Source organism: Erinaceus europaeus, chromosome 16 (assembly GCF_950295315.1).
Source record: "Erinaceus europaeus chromosome 16, mEriEur2.1, whole genome shotgun sequence".
Lineage (NCBI taxonomy): Eukaryota > Metazoa > Chordata > Mammalia > Eulipotyphla > Erinaceidae > Erinaceus > Erinaceus europaeus.
Window position 1 is genome coordinate 35,938,979 of NC_080177.1, and position 13,291 is coordinate 35,952,269.

The 13,291-nt window shown below is 38.5% G+C and overlaps 1 protein-coding gene across 4 annotated transcripts in view; it reads right to left on the reverse strand.

Annotated features, from left to right (window-relative positions):
* The window catches only part of KIAA0586 (KIAA0586 ortholog), a 184,969-nt gene that overhangs the window by 156,060 nt on the left and 15,618 nt on the right, over positions 1–13,291 (reverse strand). For all 4 annotated transcript variants that reach the window (XM_060174907.1, XM_060174909.1, XM_060174906.1 and 1 more), the window contains exon 6: positions 5,897–6,118. In XM_060174907.1, the coding sequence (XP_060030890.1) occupies positions 5,897–6,118 (222 nt within the window). The remainder of the gene's footprint in view (positions 1–5,896; positions 6,119–13,291) is intronic.

The window sequence follows — 13,291 nt, forward strand, 5'->3', positions numbered from 1 at the left end:
TATATATTTAAAGCTAAAGGGAAAAACAAATTTAAATTTGTTAAAATACTTGAAAATAATAGATGTATGAAGCAAAATACAAGAAGCCTCTTGGTTAAGCAGACTTTACAATTGCTATCATTAATAAACAAAAGAATTAAACAAATAGATAAGACTATTATACCTACTGAACATTTGTAGAGTCCTTCACACCAAGAAACTGGAATAAACATTCTTTTTCAGTCCACATGAGACATTCTAAAGGATATACCATATGCTAGGCCAGAAAGACAGTATCAACAAATTCAAGAACACTGAAATCATCCCAAGCATCTTCTCAGACCATTATGGAATTAAACTAACACTTAACAACAAGCAGAAAATTAGGAAAAGTCCAGAAATATAGAAACTCAACAGTACACTACTTAACTACTGGGTCAAAGAAGAAATTAATGAATAAATTAAAATGTTCCTAGAGGGGATATATCCTAAGGAACTCAACACATCCATCCAAAAAGATCTGTGTACACATATGTTCTTGGCAGCACAATTTGTAATAGCCAAAACCTGGAAGCATCCCAGCTGTCCAACAACAGATGAGTGGCTGAGCAAGTTGTGGTATATATACACAATGGAATACTACTCAGCTGTAAAAAATGGTGACTTCACCGTTTTCAGCCGATCTTGGATGGACCTTGAAAAAATCATGTTGAGTGAAATAAGTCAGAAACAGAAGGATGAATATGGGATGATCTCACTCTCAGGCAGAAGTTGAAAAACAAGATCAGAAAAGAAAACACAAGCAGAACCTGAAATGGAATTGGCGTATTGCACCCAAGTAAAAGACTCTGGGGTGGGTGGGTGGGTAGGGAGAATACAGGTCCATGAAGGATGATAAATTACATAGTGGGGGTTGTATTGTTAAATGAGAAACTGGGGAATGTTATGCATGTACAAACTATTGTATTTACTGTTGAATGTAAAACATTAATTCCCCAATAAAGAAATAAATTTTTAAAAAATAATAAAAAAAAAGACTAAGAACAATGAAAAAAAAAGTTCCTAGAATCAAGTGAAAATGAAAGCATGAGCTATCAAAATATTTGGGACACAGCTCAGCTAAGGTAGTACTAAAAGGAAAATTCAGTCATACAGGTACACATTATGAAACAATAAAAAGCTCAAATAAACAACCTAACTACACAGCTTAAGGATTTAGATAAAGATCGAGGAGGTGGCACAGTGGCTAAAACACTAGACTCTCAAGCATGAAGTCCTGAGTTCAATCCCTGGCAGAGTTATGTCTGGTTCTTTCTCTCTCTCCTATCTTTCTCATTAATAAATAAATAAAATCTTTTTAAAAATCATTCATTAAAAGATAGGTAAGGGGGTCAGGCGGTGGCGCAGTGGGTTAAGCACATGTGGTGCAAAGTGCAGGGGCTGGAGTAAGGATCCCTATTCGAGCCCCTGGCGCCCCACCTGCAGGGGAGTCACTTCACAGGCAGTGAAGCAGGTCTTCAGGTGTCTATCTTGCTTTCCCCCTCTCTGTCTTCCCCTCCTCTCTCCATTTCTCTCTGTCCTATCCAACAACGAACAACATCAACAATGGTAATAATAATAACCACAAAAAGGCTATGGCAACAAGGGCAATAAAAGGGGGAAGAAATGGCCTTCAGGAGCGGTGGATTCATGGTGTAGGCACCGAGCCCAGCAATAACCCTGGAGGAAAAAAAAAAAAAAAAAGATAGGTAAAGAAGATCAAAGGAACCCTTAAGCAACCAGAAGGACTGAAAAAATTAAAATTAGGGCCATTGTAATAAAAACTGCATAAAACTGGAACAAAAATAGACACGCTGACCAGTGGAATAGAATTGAGAGCCCAGAAATAAGCTCCCACTCTTATGGATATCAATTTTTGACAATGGAGCCCAAACTATTAAATGGAGAAAGGAGAATCTGATCTTCAGCAAACGATGTCGGAAAAGTGGGAATCAAACATGCAGAAGAATGAAACAGAACCACTACATATCACCAAAGACAAAAGTAAACTCCAAGTGGATCAAGGACATGAAAAAAATGTTCCAAGTCGGGAGTCGGGCTGTAGCGCAGCGGGTTAAGCGCAGGTGGCACTAAGCACAAGGACCCGCATAAGGATCCTGGTTCAAGCCCTCGCTCCCCACCTGCAGGGGTGTCGCTTCACAAGCGGTGAAACAGGTCTGCAAGTGTCTATCTTTCTCTCCCTCTCTCTGTCTTCCCCATCCCCTCTCCATTTCTCTCTGTCCTACCCAACAACAATGACAACAATAATAACTACACCAATAAAAAACAACAAGGGCAACAAAAGGGAATAAATAAAAATAAATATAAAAATAAAAATAAAAAATGTTCCAAGTCATTGACTGTCAAAGAAATTCAAATAAAGACAATCAGCTACTTCACAATGACAATGAGAGAATGTCATACATCAGAAAGAACAGTAATAACAAATGTTGGAGAGGCTGCAAGGGTAAAGGAACACTCCTGCATTGCTGGTGGGAATGTAAACTGGTCCAACCCCTGTGGAGAGCAGTCTGGAGAACCCTCACAAGGCTAAAAATGGAGCTGTCCTATAACCCAACAAGTCCTCTCCAAGGGTATATCTTAACAAATCAAACACACTCATACTGTGTATACTTATATTCATAAGAATTTGTAATAGCTAAAACCTGGAAACAACCTAAGTGTCTAACAACAAATGAGTAAGAAAGTTGTGACATATATACACAATGGACAACCACTCAGCTGTTAAGAATGATGGATTTGGGCTAGAGAAATAGCATAACTGTTATGCAAAGGACTTTCATGCCTGGTGTACCAAGGTCATAGGTTCAATAACCAGCACCATAAGCCAGAGCTGTGCAGTGCTCTCGTAGAAAGAAAGAAAGAAAGAAGGGAGGGAGGGAGGAAAAAGGAGTAATAATAGCAAGAATGATGAATTCACCTTTTTCACCTCATCTAGGATAAAGCCTAAAGGAATCATGGCAAGTGAGATAAGCCAGAAAGAGTATGATAAATATGAAATGATCTCATTCAAGGACAAGAGTTGAGAAATAACAGAAAAGAAAACACAAAATAGAACTTGAAGCCCAGACATTACGTTTGGTTTATTGCACCAAAGTAAGGGAATCTAAGGGGGGGGTAGGGGAAGTTTCAGGTCCTGGTGCACCATGGTGGGGAAGGACCTAGGCTGGGGGTGAGTGTTTTTCAGAAAAGTGAGTTTTACACGTGTCAACAACTATATTTACTGTAAACCATTAATAACCCCCTCCAAAAAATATATATATTACAAATGGGAGTCGGGTGGTAACACAGCAGGTTAAGTGCAAGTGGCACAAAGCACAAGGACCAGCATAAGGATCCCGGTTTGAGCCCCTGGCTCCCCACCTGCAGGGGAGTCGCTTCACAAGTGGTGAAGCAGGTCTGCAGGTATCTATCTTTTTCTTCCCCTCTGTCTTCCCCTCCTCTCTCCATTTCTCTCTGTCCTATCTAACAACGATGACATCAATAACAACAACAATAACTACAACAACAATAAAGAAAAAGGCAAAGGGAAATAAAAGGGAAAATAAAGAAAAAAAATATTACAAATGTAATCACCCACTATATTAGAAATGCAACTGGAAGACAGGATATAGAATCACAAAGACCTAAGTTAAACCTGTATCAGCAACATCACCTTGATCATTTTATTCAACTATTTTAAATCTCAGTTTCTTTATTTCTACCTAAGAGATGGCTCAGAGTTTAAAACCAAAACATCTCATCTTTTATATCTTTAAGGTTAAGGGATTAAAAAAACAAGACATTGGGGGTGGGTGGTTGAGTGCACACATTACAGTACACATAAACCTAGGTTCAAGCCCCAGTATGGAGGTATTACACTCCCCAGCTTCAGTTTATACTACAAAGCAATAGTCAAAAAAGCATGGTACTGTGGTCCGGGAGGTGGCACAGTGGATAAAGCATTGGATTCTCAGGCATGAGGTCCTGAGTTCAATCCAAGGCAGCACATGTACCAGAGTGATGTCTGGTTCTCTCTCTATATCATTTCTCATTAAATCAATAAAATCTAAAAAAAAAAAACAAAAAAAAACATGGTACTAGAATAAAAATGGACACATGCATCAATGGAGCATAATCAAAAGCCCAGACATAAACTTACACATATACAGCCACCTAATATATGACAAAGCCATTCAGTGAGGTAAAGGAGATCTCTTCAACAAATGGAGATAGGAAAATTAGACAGCCACATGACAAAAAAATAAAACTAGATGACCACCTAGATGATGTAACAAAGTCAAATCAAAGCAGATCAAAGATATGGGTACTAGATCAGAAACTCTATAATCTACAGAAGAAAATATCAGTGAAACTTTGTAGGATCAAAGATGTATTTGGAGACAACCCCATGGGCATGGGAAATGAAAACAAGAGTAAATAAATGGGAAAACAAGAGTAAATAACTGAAACTAAAAAGCTACTACTCATCAATAGCAAAATCACAAAGATAACCAGACAACTCACTAAATGGGAGAACACATTTCACATCGCAAATCTGATAAGCATCTGTTATCAAACATCTATACAGATTTGGAACAGATCTACAAAAGAAATAAAAATAACCCAATAGAAAATTGACCCAAAGAACTAAACAGACTTTTTTTTTTTTACTATTATTACATCCAATTATTAGGACATCTAAAATTGTGTCTGTGACTTGTATATTTCTTTTTTCATTAAATATTTATTTATTCCCTTTTGTTGCCCTTGTTTTATTATTGTGGTTATTATTGTTGGATAGGACAGAGAGAAATGGAGAAGAGGAGGGGAAGACAGAGAGAGGGGGAAGAGAAAGACAACTGCAGACCTGCTTAACCACTAGTGAAGTGACTCCCCTGCAGGTGGAGAGCCAGGGGCTGGAAGTGGGATCCTTACGCTGGTCCTTGTGCTTTGCACCACCTGCGTTTAACCTGCTGCACTACCACCAGACTCCCCCTTCCCCCTTTTTTTTTAACCAGAATATTGATCAGCTCTGGTTTATGATGGTGTGGGAATTGAACCTAGGACTTTGAAGCCTCAGGCATGAGAGTCTCTTTGCATAACCATTATGCTATCTATGCCCACCCAAGAGACAATTTTCTACAGAAGAGATGAGCCTATCCCACAGACACATGAAGAAATGCTCCACTTTATTTATCATTTGAGAAATGCAAATTAAAGCTACACTAGGATACCATCTTACACTTGAGATAATGACTTACACAAACAAATCAGGAAAGGACAAGTGTTGGAAGGTTGTGGAAGAAAAAGGAACTCTGCTACACTGCTGGGGGGGAATGCAAACTAGTTCAGCCCCACTGGAAGACTGTATAGAGTCTTTCAAATAGTAAAAAAGGAATCATCCTCATGATCCAGCAATATCATTCTTAGGCATTTATCCAAAGGACACTCAAACACTAAATCAAAGAGGCATATGCAATTTTGTAAATCAACATTAAATTTCCAATAAAATTATTTAAAAATTAAAACAATACAATTTAATAAGCTATTGCAATGATCAGTAAATAATCAATTAGAGATTCAAATGATAAAAGATCATAGGATTCATGTTGACTTTTTTTTTTGCTAGAATAGAGAGAAATTGAGAGGGGAAGAGAAAGAAAGAGAGAGAGAGAGAGAGAGAGAGAGAACTGCAGATCAACTTCACCACTTATGAAGTGACCAACAACCAGCCCCTCCCTCGTCCCTCCCGCAGGTGGAGAGCTAGAGGCTCAAACCCAAATCCATGTGCAGGTCTTCGTTCTTCATACTATGTGTACTTAACCTGGTGTACAACTGACCAGCGCCCAAATTCATGCTGTCGTTAGATAGATACCTGAATATCTATTTGTTGTTGTTGCAGTTTTTCAAGATGCTTAATGTGATTCTCCATAAACACATTCATCTGCTTCTCATGATCAAGGCAATGTAGACTCTTGTGTTTATTGTGAATGCTTGTTTGTTGCTCAGTTACACTTTGTAACTGCTTGTCAGTCTCCTGTAATTTATTAAGTAATTCCGTAACCGAGTTGACTTTTGCTTCCAAATCACTCTGAACCTAAAATAATAAAAATTAAACAGATAGTGAAATATACTCAATTACTAGAAAAGTATTTAAATCTCCAATTCAATGCCTTTATTTTTTTAATTTTTTAAATTTATTTATTCCCTTTTGTTGCCCTTGTTGTTTTATTCTTGTAGTTATTATTGCTGTTGTTATTGATGTCATCACTGTTGGATAGGTCAGAGAGAAATTGAGAAGAGGGGAAGACAGAGAGGGGAAGAGAAAGATAGACAACTGCAGACCTGCTTCACTTGTGAAGTGACTCCCCTGCAGGAAGGGAGCTGGGGCTCAAACTGGGATCCTTGAACTGGTCACTGTGTTTTGCGCCACCTGCACTTAACCCGCTGCTCTATCACCTGACTCCCTAAATGCCTTTATTTTTAGAGTCACAGAGATAAAAAGTAGAAGATAACTATATCTCCTCAAAAAAAAACAAAACACTAAATTTGGGAGCTCGGAAACCAAAGAAGAAATAACAAAACACAATAGCTTTCTACATTTCACTAATACTGCATTAATGGAGCAGCCTTGAGTTCTAGATGGATATTTCTTTGCTTGCTTGCTTTGTTTATGACACTGCTTAGATTTCACTGCTCCAGACTGATTTTTTCAGACAGAAAGAGAGAAACATGGGTGGGGGTAGATAGCATAATGGTTATGCAAAGAAACATGCCTGAGGCTCTAAAGTCTAAGGTTCAATCCCCTAAACCACCATAAACCAGAGCTTAAAAAAGAGATCAGATCAAATTGATGGGGTTTACAGTCAAGAATACTTATACACCTTTCCCATATTTGGGAGCTACTCTCTTCCCAGATCCAGCTTTCTGGTCCTTTTTCCAGCCATGACATTATCTCCCCAGACAATAAATTGGATCCACCTCCATATCAGATGTCAAGCTCAGGAAAAAAAAAAAACTAGTATAGTCAAGGGCTTTTTGAAATATAACTAAAACAGGTTGAGACCCCTCAACACTTCATATGAACTTTTCCAGCCTTTAGGTTCATGATTAGTCACAATTTTTTTGGCTCTATATGTTGACTCTTTTTGTCAGCCACAAGGTTCCAGATGCTACCATGATGCCAACTGGACTTCCCTGGACAGACGACCCCACCAATGTGTCCTGGAACCCGCTTCCCAGAACCCTGCCCCATTAGGGAACAAGAGAGACAGGTTGGGAGTATGAATCGACCTGCCAATACCCATGTTCAGCGGGGAAGCAATTACAGTGCTTCCTTTTTATAAATTAAAAAAATGTTTAATAAATAAAATTAATTAAAAATAATAATAATAGAGAGAAACACCACAATACACACTTTCCTCTGTGCTGTACTATTGCCCAAAGTGTACCAGAGGTTAAAACCTAAGTTGTACACTGGCAAAGCTATCTTGCTGGCCCCAAAGATTTTTTTTTTTTTAAACTAGTGAACTGCTCTCAACTCTGGCTTATGGTGGTATGGAGGAATAAACCTGGAACATGGGAGCCTGAGAGTCTGTTTGCATAACCATCATGCCATTATCCCTACCCTTATTTTTTTTATATTTTATTCATTTATTTATTTATTCCTTTTTGTTGCCCTTGTTTCCCTTATTTTTTTAAATATTTATTTATTTATTTTTGTTGCCCTTGTTGTGCCCTATTTTTTTTATATTTATTATTTATTTATTTATTCCCTTTTGTTGCCCTTGTTTTTTATTGTTGTGGTTATTATTGTTGTTGTCATTGTTGGATAGGACAGAGAGAAATGGAGAGAGGAGGGGAAGACAGAGAGGAGGAGAGAAAGATAGACACCTGCAGACCTGCTTCACCATCTGTGAAGCGACTCCCCTGCAGGTGGGGAGCCGGGGTTCGAACCGGGATCCTTATGCCGGTCCTTGTGCTTTGCGCCACCTGCACTTAACCCGCTGCGCTACAGCCCGACTCCCAGGTGCCCTATTTTTTTAATTATTAGTAAGAGAGACTCCCCAAGACATACTTGGTACTAGGGATGTAACTCAGGGCCTCATACATGAAAGTCCAGAGCTCTATCTGCTATGCCACCCTTACTCTGGAACCTATTAGTTGAAGGACTTCTAGCCACCTATAAACCTATTTCTCCACCTATAAACTGAGGGCATCCGCAATATGGTTGCTAAGATCTCTTATAACTCTAATAAAACAAAATCATCAGTTGACCTATGTGGCCCTGAACTGATGGATTTCTTCTCAAAGACAGGTTTTCAGTGCTAAAACTGAGAAAATTCTGCGTCTTCTAGTACCATCACAGAAATAAGGGTTATGTCTTGGTCAACTAGGAATACTAAAGGAGACCACCTGGGACCTCAACAAGACAAGACTAGAACAAATTCAAGAACCCACCAAATCACTGGTGAGTGCAAATACCTGTGGCTCGTGGACAGAGAGAAGCCTAGGGAGAGATTAAGTGACTGGTAATAGTCTGGCAGTTTTACCAGTTGAGACAACACCTTCAGTCTGTTTCACCAACAAAAAGACAACTGAAGGGAGGAGAGGACTCCCCTAAGACTCAACAAATGCAAATGTGAGTCTCCATTGCTACTGCCCTCAGAATCTGGAGAAGGGGCAGGGAAGCCCTGTGCTGACACCAGGGCACAGCACTAACCAGGAAACTCAGGAGATCTATACATTCCTGGCTTAGTGGTGGGGCTGTAAGAGTCTCTTTGCATAACCACTGGATTACCTCTGCTCCACCGTGCTTTATCTCTTGGTCAGGAGTCAGCAATTAAGCTAAGAAGCTTACATATAGTTTAAAAGCCCTCAGGGGGTTAAGCGCATGTGGCACAAAGAGCAAGGACCAGTGTAAGGACCCCAGTTCAGTTCGAGCCCCCAGCTCCCCCCCCACCTGCAGGGGAGTCGCTTCACAGGTGGTGAAGCAGGCCTGCAGGTGTCTTTCCCCCTCTCTATTTTCCCCTCCTCTCTCCATTTCTCTCTGTCCTATCCAACAACAATGACATCAATAACAACAATAATAACTACAACAACAATGAAAAACAACAAGGGCAACAAAAGGGAAAATAAATAAATAAATATAAAAAATAATTTAAAAAAGCCCTCAGGCTCCCATAGCCTACAGGGAAGAAAAAGAACAAAAGAGGATTTTAAACCACTGAGCTCCAACTAAGGGATTAAAATAATATTGAAACAAATGTCAATTTCCACAACTGTGAACACTTTAAGTACCTTAATTAGACACAGTCAATCCAGGCAAGACTGATCAGTAATTTGAAAAGTACATAGAGAGGGGCCTCATAACATACTATATAAAATGGTTAAACCAACAAGAAGAAATAATAGAGAAATGAACCAGGACAAGAGTCCAGCTAAGGGAGTCGGGTGGTGGCGCAGTGGGTTAAGCACACATAGTGCAAAGCGCAAGGACTGGCATAAGGATCCCAGTTCAAGCCCCCGGCTCCCCACCTATAGGGGAGTCACTTCACAGGCAGTGAAGCAGGTCTGCAGGTGTCTGTCTTTCTCTTCCCTTGTCTTCCCCTCCTCTCTCCATTTCTCTCTGTCCTATCCAACAACAACGCATCAATAACCACAACAATGTTAAACAACAAGGGCAACAAAAGGGAAAAATAAATATATTTAAAAAATAAATTTGAAAAAAAAAGGGTCCAGCTAAGGGTCCAAAGGTTGAAACACAAAAAAATGAGGTCAACATCCAAACACTAGTTAAGGAAATAATCACAGGAGTGAGTAAAGAATTTGAAAGAATTGTCATCAGAAATGCAGAAACAACAAGTGAGACCCTGGAAGAAAACACTAATATCTCAAGATTATTAGGGAGCTGAAAGCTGAAATAGCTGAGCTAAGAACACAATTAGCTGAACAAGCTAAAACAATATCAGAACAGGGTAACAAAATAGATAAACTCCAGAAAACAGTACAGGAGAGAGAGAGAATAGAATCAATGAGGCTAAAGACAGAATTAGCAAGATCGAGCAGAATTAGAGACAACTAAAAAATAAGAGATCTCAAAAAGAGGTTGAGATACTGAAAACAACAATAGAGACCTATGGGATGACTTCAAAAGTAACAATATACGCATTATTGGCTTACCAGAAGAAGAAAGAGAAGGAGAGGAAGAAAGCATTCTTCAGGCCATAATAGCTGAAAACTCCTCTAGTCTAGACAACATCAAAGACAAGGATTCAAGAAGCCCAGAGGGTCCCAAACAGAATTAACCCAGACTTAAAGACACCAAGATACATCATATTTACAATGGAAAGGAATAAGGATAAAGAAAGGATTCTGAAGGCTGCAAGAGAAAAAACAAAGAGTTACCTACAGAGGAAAACCCATAAGATTAGCAGCAGACTTCTCCATACAAACACTACAGGCCAGAAGAGAATGGCAAGATATCTATCAAGTGCTCAATGAGAAAGGCTTTCAGCCAAGAATACTATATCCTGCTAGACTGTCATTCAGACTAGATGGAGGCATCAAAACCTCAGACAAGCAACAGCTGAATGAATCAACTATCACCAAGCCTGCCCTGAAAGAAGTTCTGAAAGGTCTCCTATAAACTGTCAGACCACCAATAAATAGGCCATATATCAGAACACTCTAAAACTCTACAAGAATGGCATTAAAATATCTTCAATCTTTGATATCAATAAGTGTCAATGGCCCGAATTCGCCTATTAAAAGGCACAGAATAGGAAGATGGATCAGAAAACACAACAATATGCTGTCTACAGGAAACCCACCTAACTCAACAAGACAAACACAGACTCAAAGTGAAAGTAAGAAAAACTATCATACAAGCCAATGGCCCACAAAAACAGGGCAGGAACAGCTGTTCTCATATCTGACACGATAGACTTTAAAATCAATAAAATTTAAAAAGATAGGGATGACATTACTTAATGCTCAAGGATCAGTCAATCAAAAGGAATTAACAATTATTAACATCTGTGCACCCAATGAGAAGCATCTAAATACATCAAACATCTACTGAAAGAGCTACAGCAATACATTAACAGCAACACAGTCATAGTAGGGGACTTCAACATCCCACTCTCTCAACTTGACAGATCATCCAGGCAGAAAATCAATAAAGACATGGGGGAGCTAAATGAAGAGATAAATAAACTAGAACTATTGGACATTTTCAGAGTCATTCATCCCAAGAAACTGGAATACACATTTTACTCAAGTCTACATGGGTCATTCTCAAGGATAAACCATATGTTAGGCCACAAAGACAGCATCAGCAAATTCAAGAGCACTGAAATCATCCCAAGCATCTTCTCAGACAACAGTGGAATTAAACTAACACTTAACAATAAGCAAAAGATTAGTAATAGTCCTAAAACGTGGAAACTCAACAGTACAGTACTTAACAACTACTGGGTTAAAGAGGAAATGAAGAAATCAAAATGTTTCGAGAATTCAATGAAAATGAAGAAACAAGCTATCAAAATACTTGGGACACACTAAGGCAGTACTGAGAGGGAAGTTCATAGCAATACAAGCACACATTAGGAAACAAGAAAAAGCACAAATAAACAGCCTGATTGCACATCTTAAAGACCTAGAAGAAGAACAAAGGAACCCTAAAGCAACAAGAAGGACAGAAATCACTAAAGTTAGGGCAGAAATAAATAACATTGAAAATAAGAAAACCATACAAAAGATCAACAAAAGTAAATGTTTGTTCTTCAAAAGAGTGAAAAAATCAACAAACCTTTAGCCAGACTCACAATACAGAAAAGGGAGAAGACCCAAATAAATAGGATCATAAATGAAAGAGGAGATATCACAACAGACACTGCAGAAATTCAGCATATCATGCGAGACTTCTATGAATAACTATATACCACCAAGCTAGAGAACCTAGAAGAAATGGACAATTTCCTAGATACATACCAACTTCCAAAATTAAATAAAGAGGAACTAGATACCATGAACAGGCCCATCAGAGCTACTGAAATTGAAACAGTTATCAAGAATGAAAGTCCTGGACCAGATGGTTTTACAAATGAATTCTACAAAACCATTAAAGAAGAACTAATACCTTTACTTTTAAAAGTCTTCCATAAGATTGAAGACACTGGAATACTCCCTTCCAGCTTCTATGAAGCCAACATCACTTTGATACTAAAAGCAGACAAGGACACAACCAAAAAAGAAAACTACAGATCAATATCTCTGATGAACATAGATGCTAAAATAGTGAACAAAATTCTAGCCAACCAGATATAGCATATATTAAAAAGATTGTTCATTATAACCAAGTGGGGTTTATCCCAGGGACACAAATTTGGTTAAATATACGTAAATCAAACAATGTTATCCACCACATCAATAAAAGCAAGACCAAAAACCACATGGTCATATCAATAGATGCAGAGAAAGCCTTTGACAAAATACAACATGCCTTCATGATCAAAATGCTAAAAAAAAAAAAAAAAGGGGGGGGGGGATGGAAAATTCCTCAAGATAGTAGAGTCTATATATAGCAAACCTACAGCCAACATCATACTCAATGGTGAAAACCTGGAAGCATTTCCCCTCAGATCAGGTACTAGACAGGGATGCCCACTATCACCATTACTATTCAACATAGTGTTGGAAGTTCTTGCCGTAGCAATCAGGCAGGAGCAAGGAATTAAAGGCATACAGATTGGAAGAGAAGAAGTCAAACTCTCCTATTTGCAGATGACATGATAGTATACATAGAAAAACCTAAGGAATCCAGCAAGAAGTTTTTGGAAATCATCAGGCAATACAGTAAGGTGTCAGGCTACAAAATTAACATTCAAAAGTCAGTGGCATTCCTCTGCAAACACTAAGTTAGAAGAAATTGAAATCCAAAAATCAATTCCTTTTACTATAGCAACAAAAACAATCAAATATCTAGGAATAAACCTAACCAAAGAAGTGAAAGACTTGTATACTGAAAGTTATGAGTCACTACTCAAGGAAATTGAAAAAGACACAAAGAAGTGGAAAGATACTCCATGTTCATGGGTTGGAAGAATTAACATCATCAAAATGAATATATTACCCACAGCCATCTACAAATTTAATGCTATCCCCATCAGGATCCCAACCATATTTTTTAGGAGAATAGAACAAATGCTACAAATGTTTATCTGGAACCAGAAAAGACCTCGAATTGCCAAAACAATCTTGAGAAGAA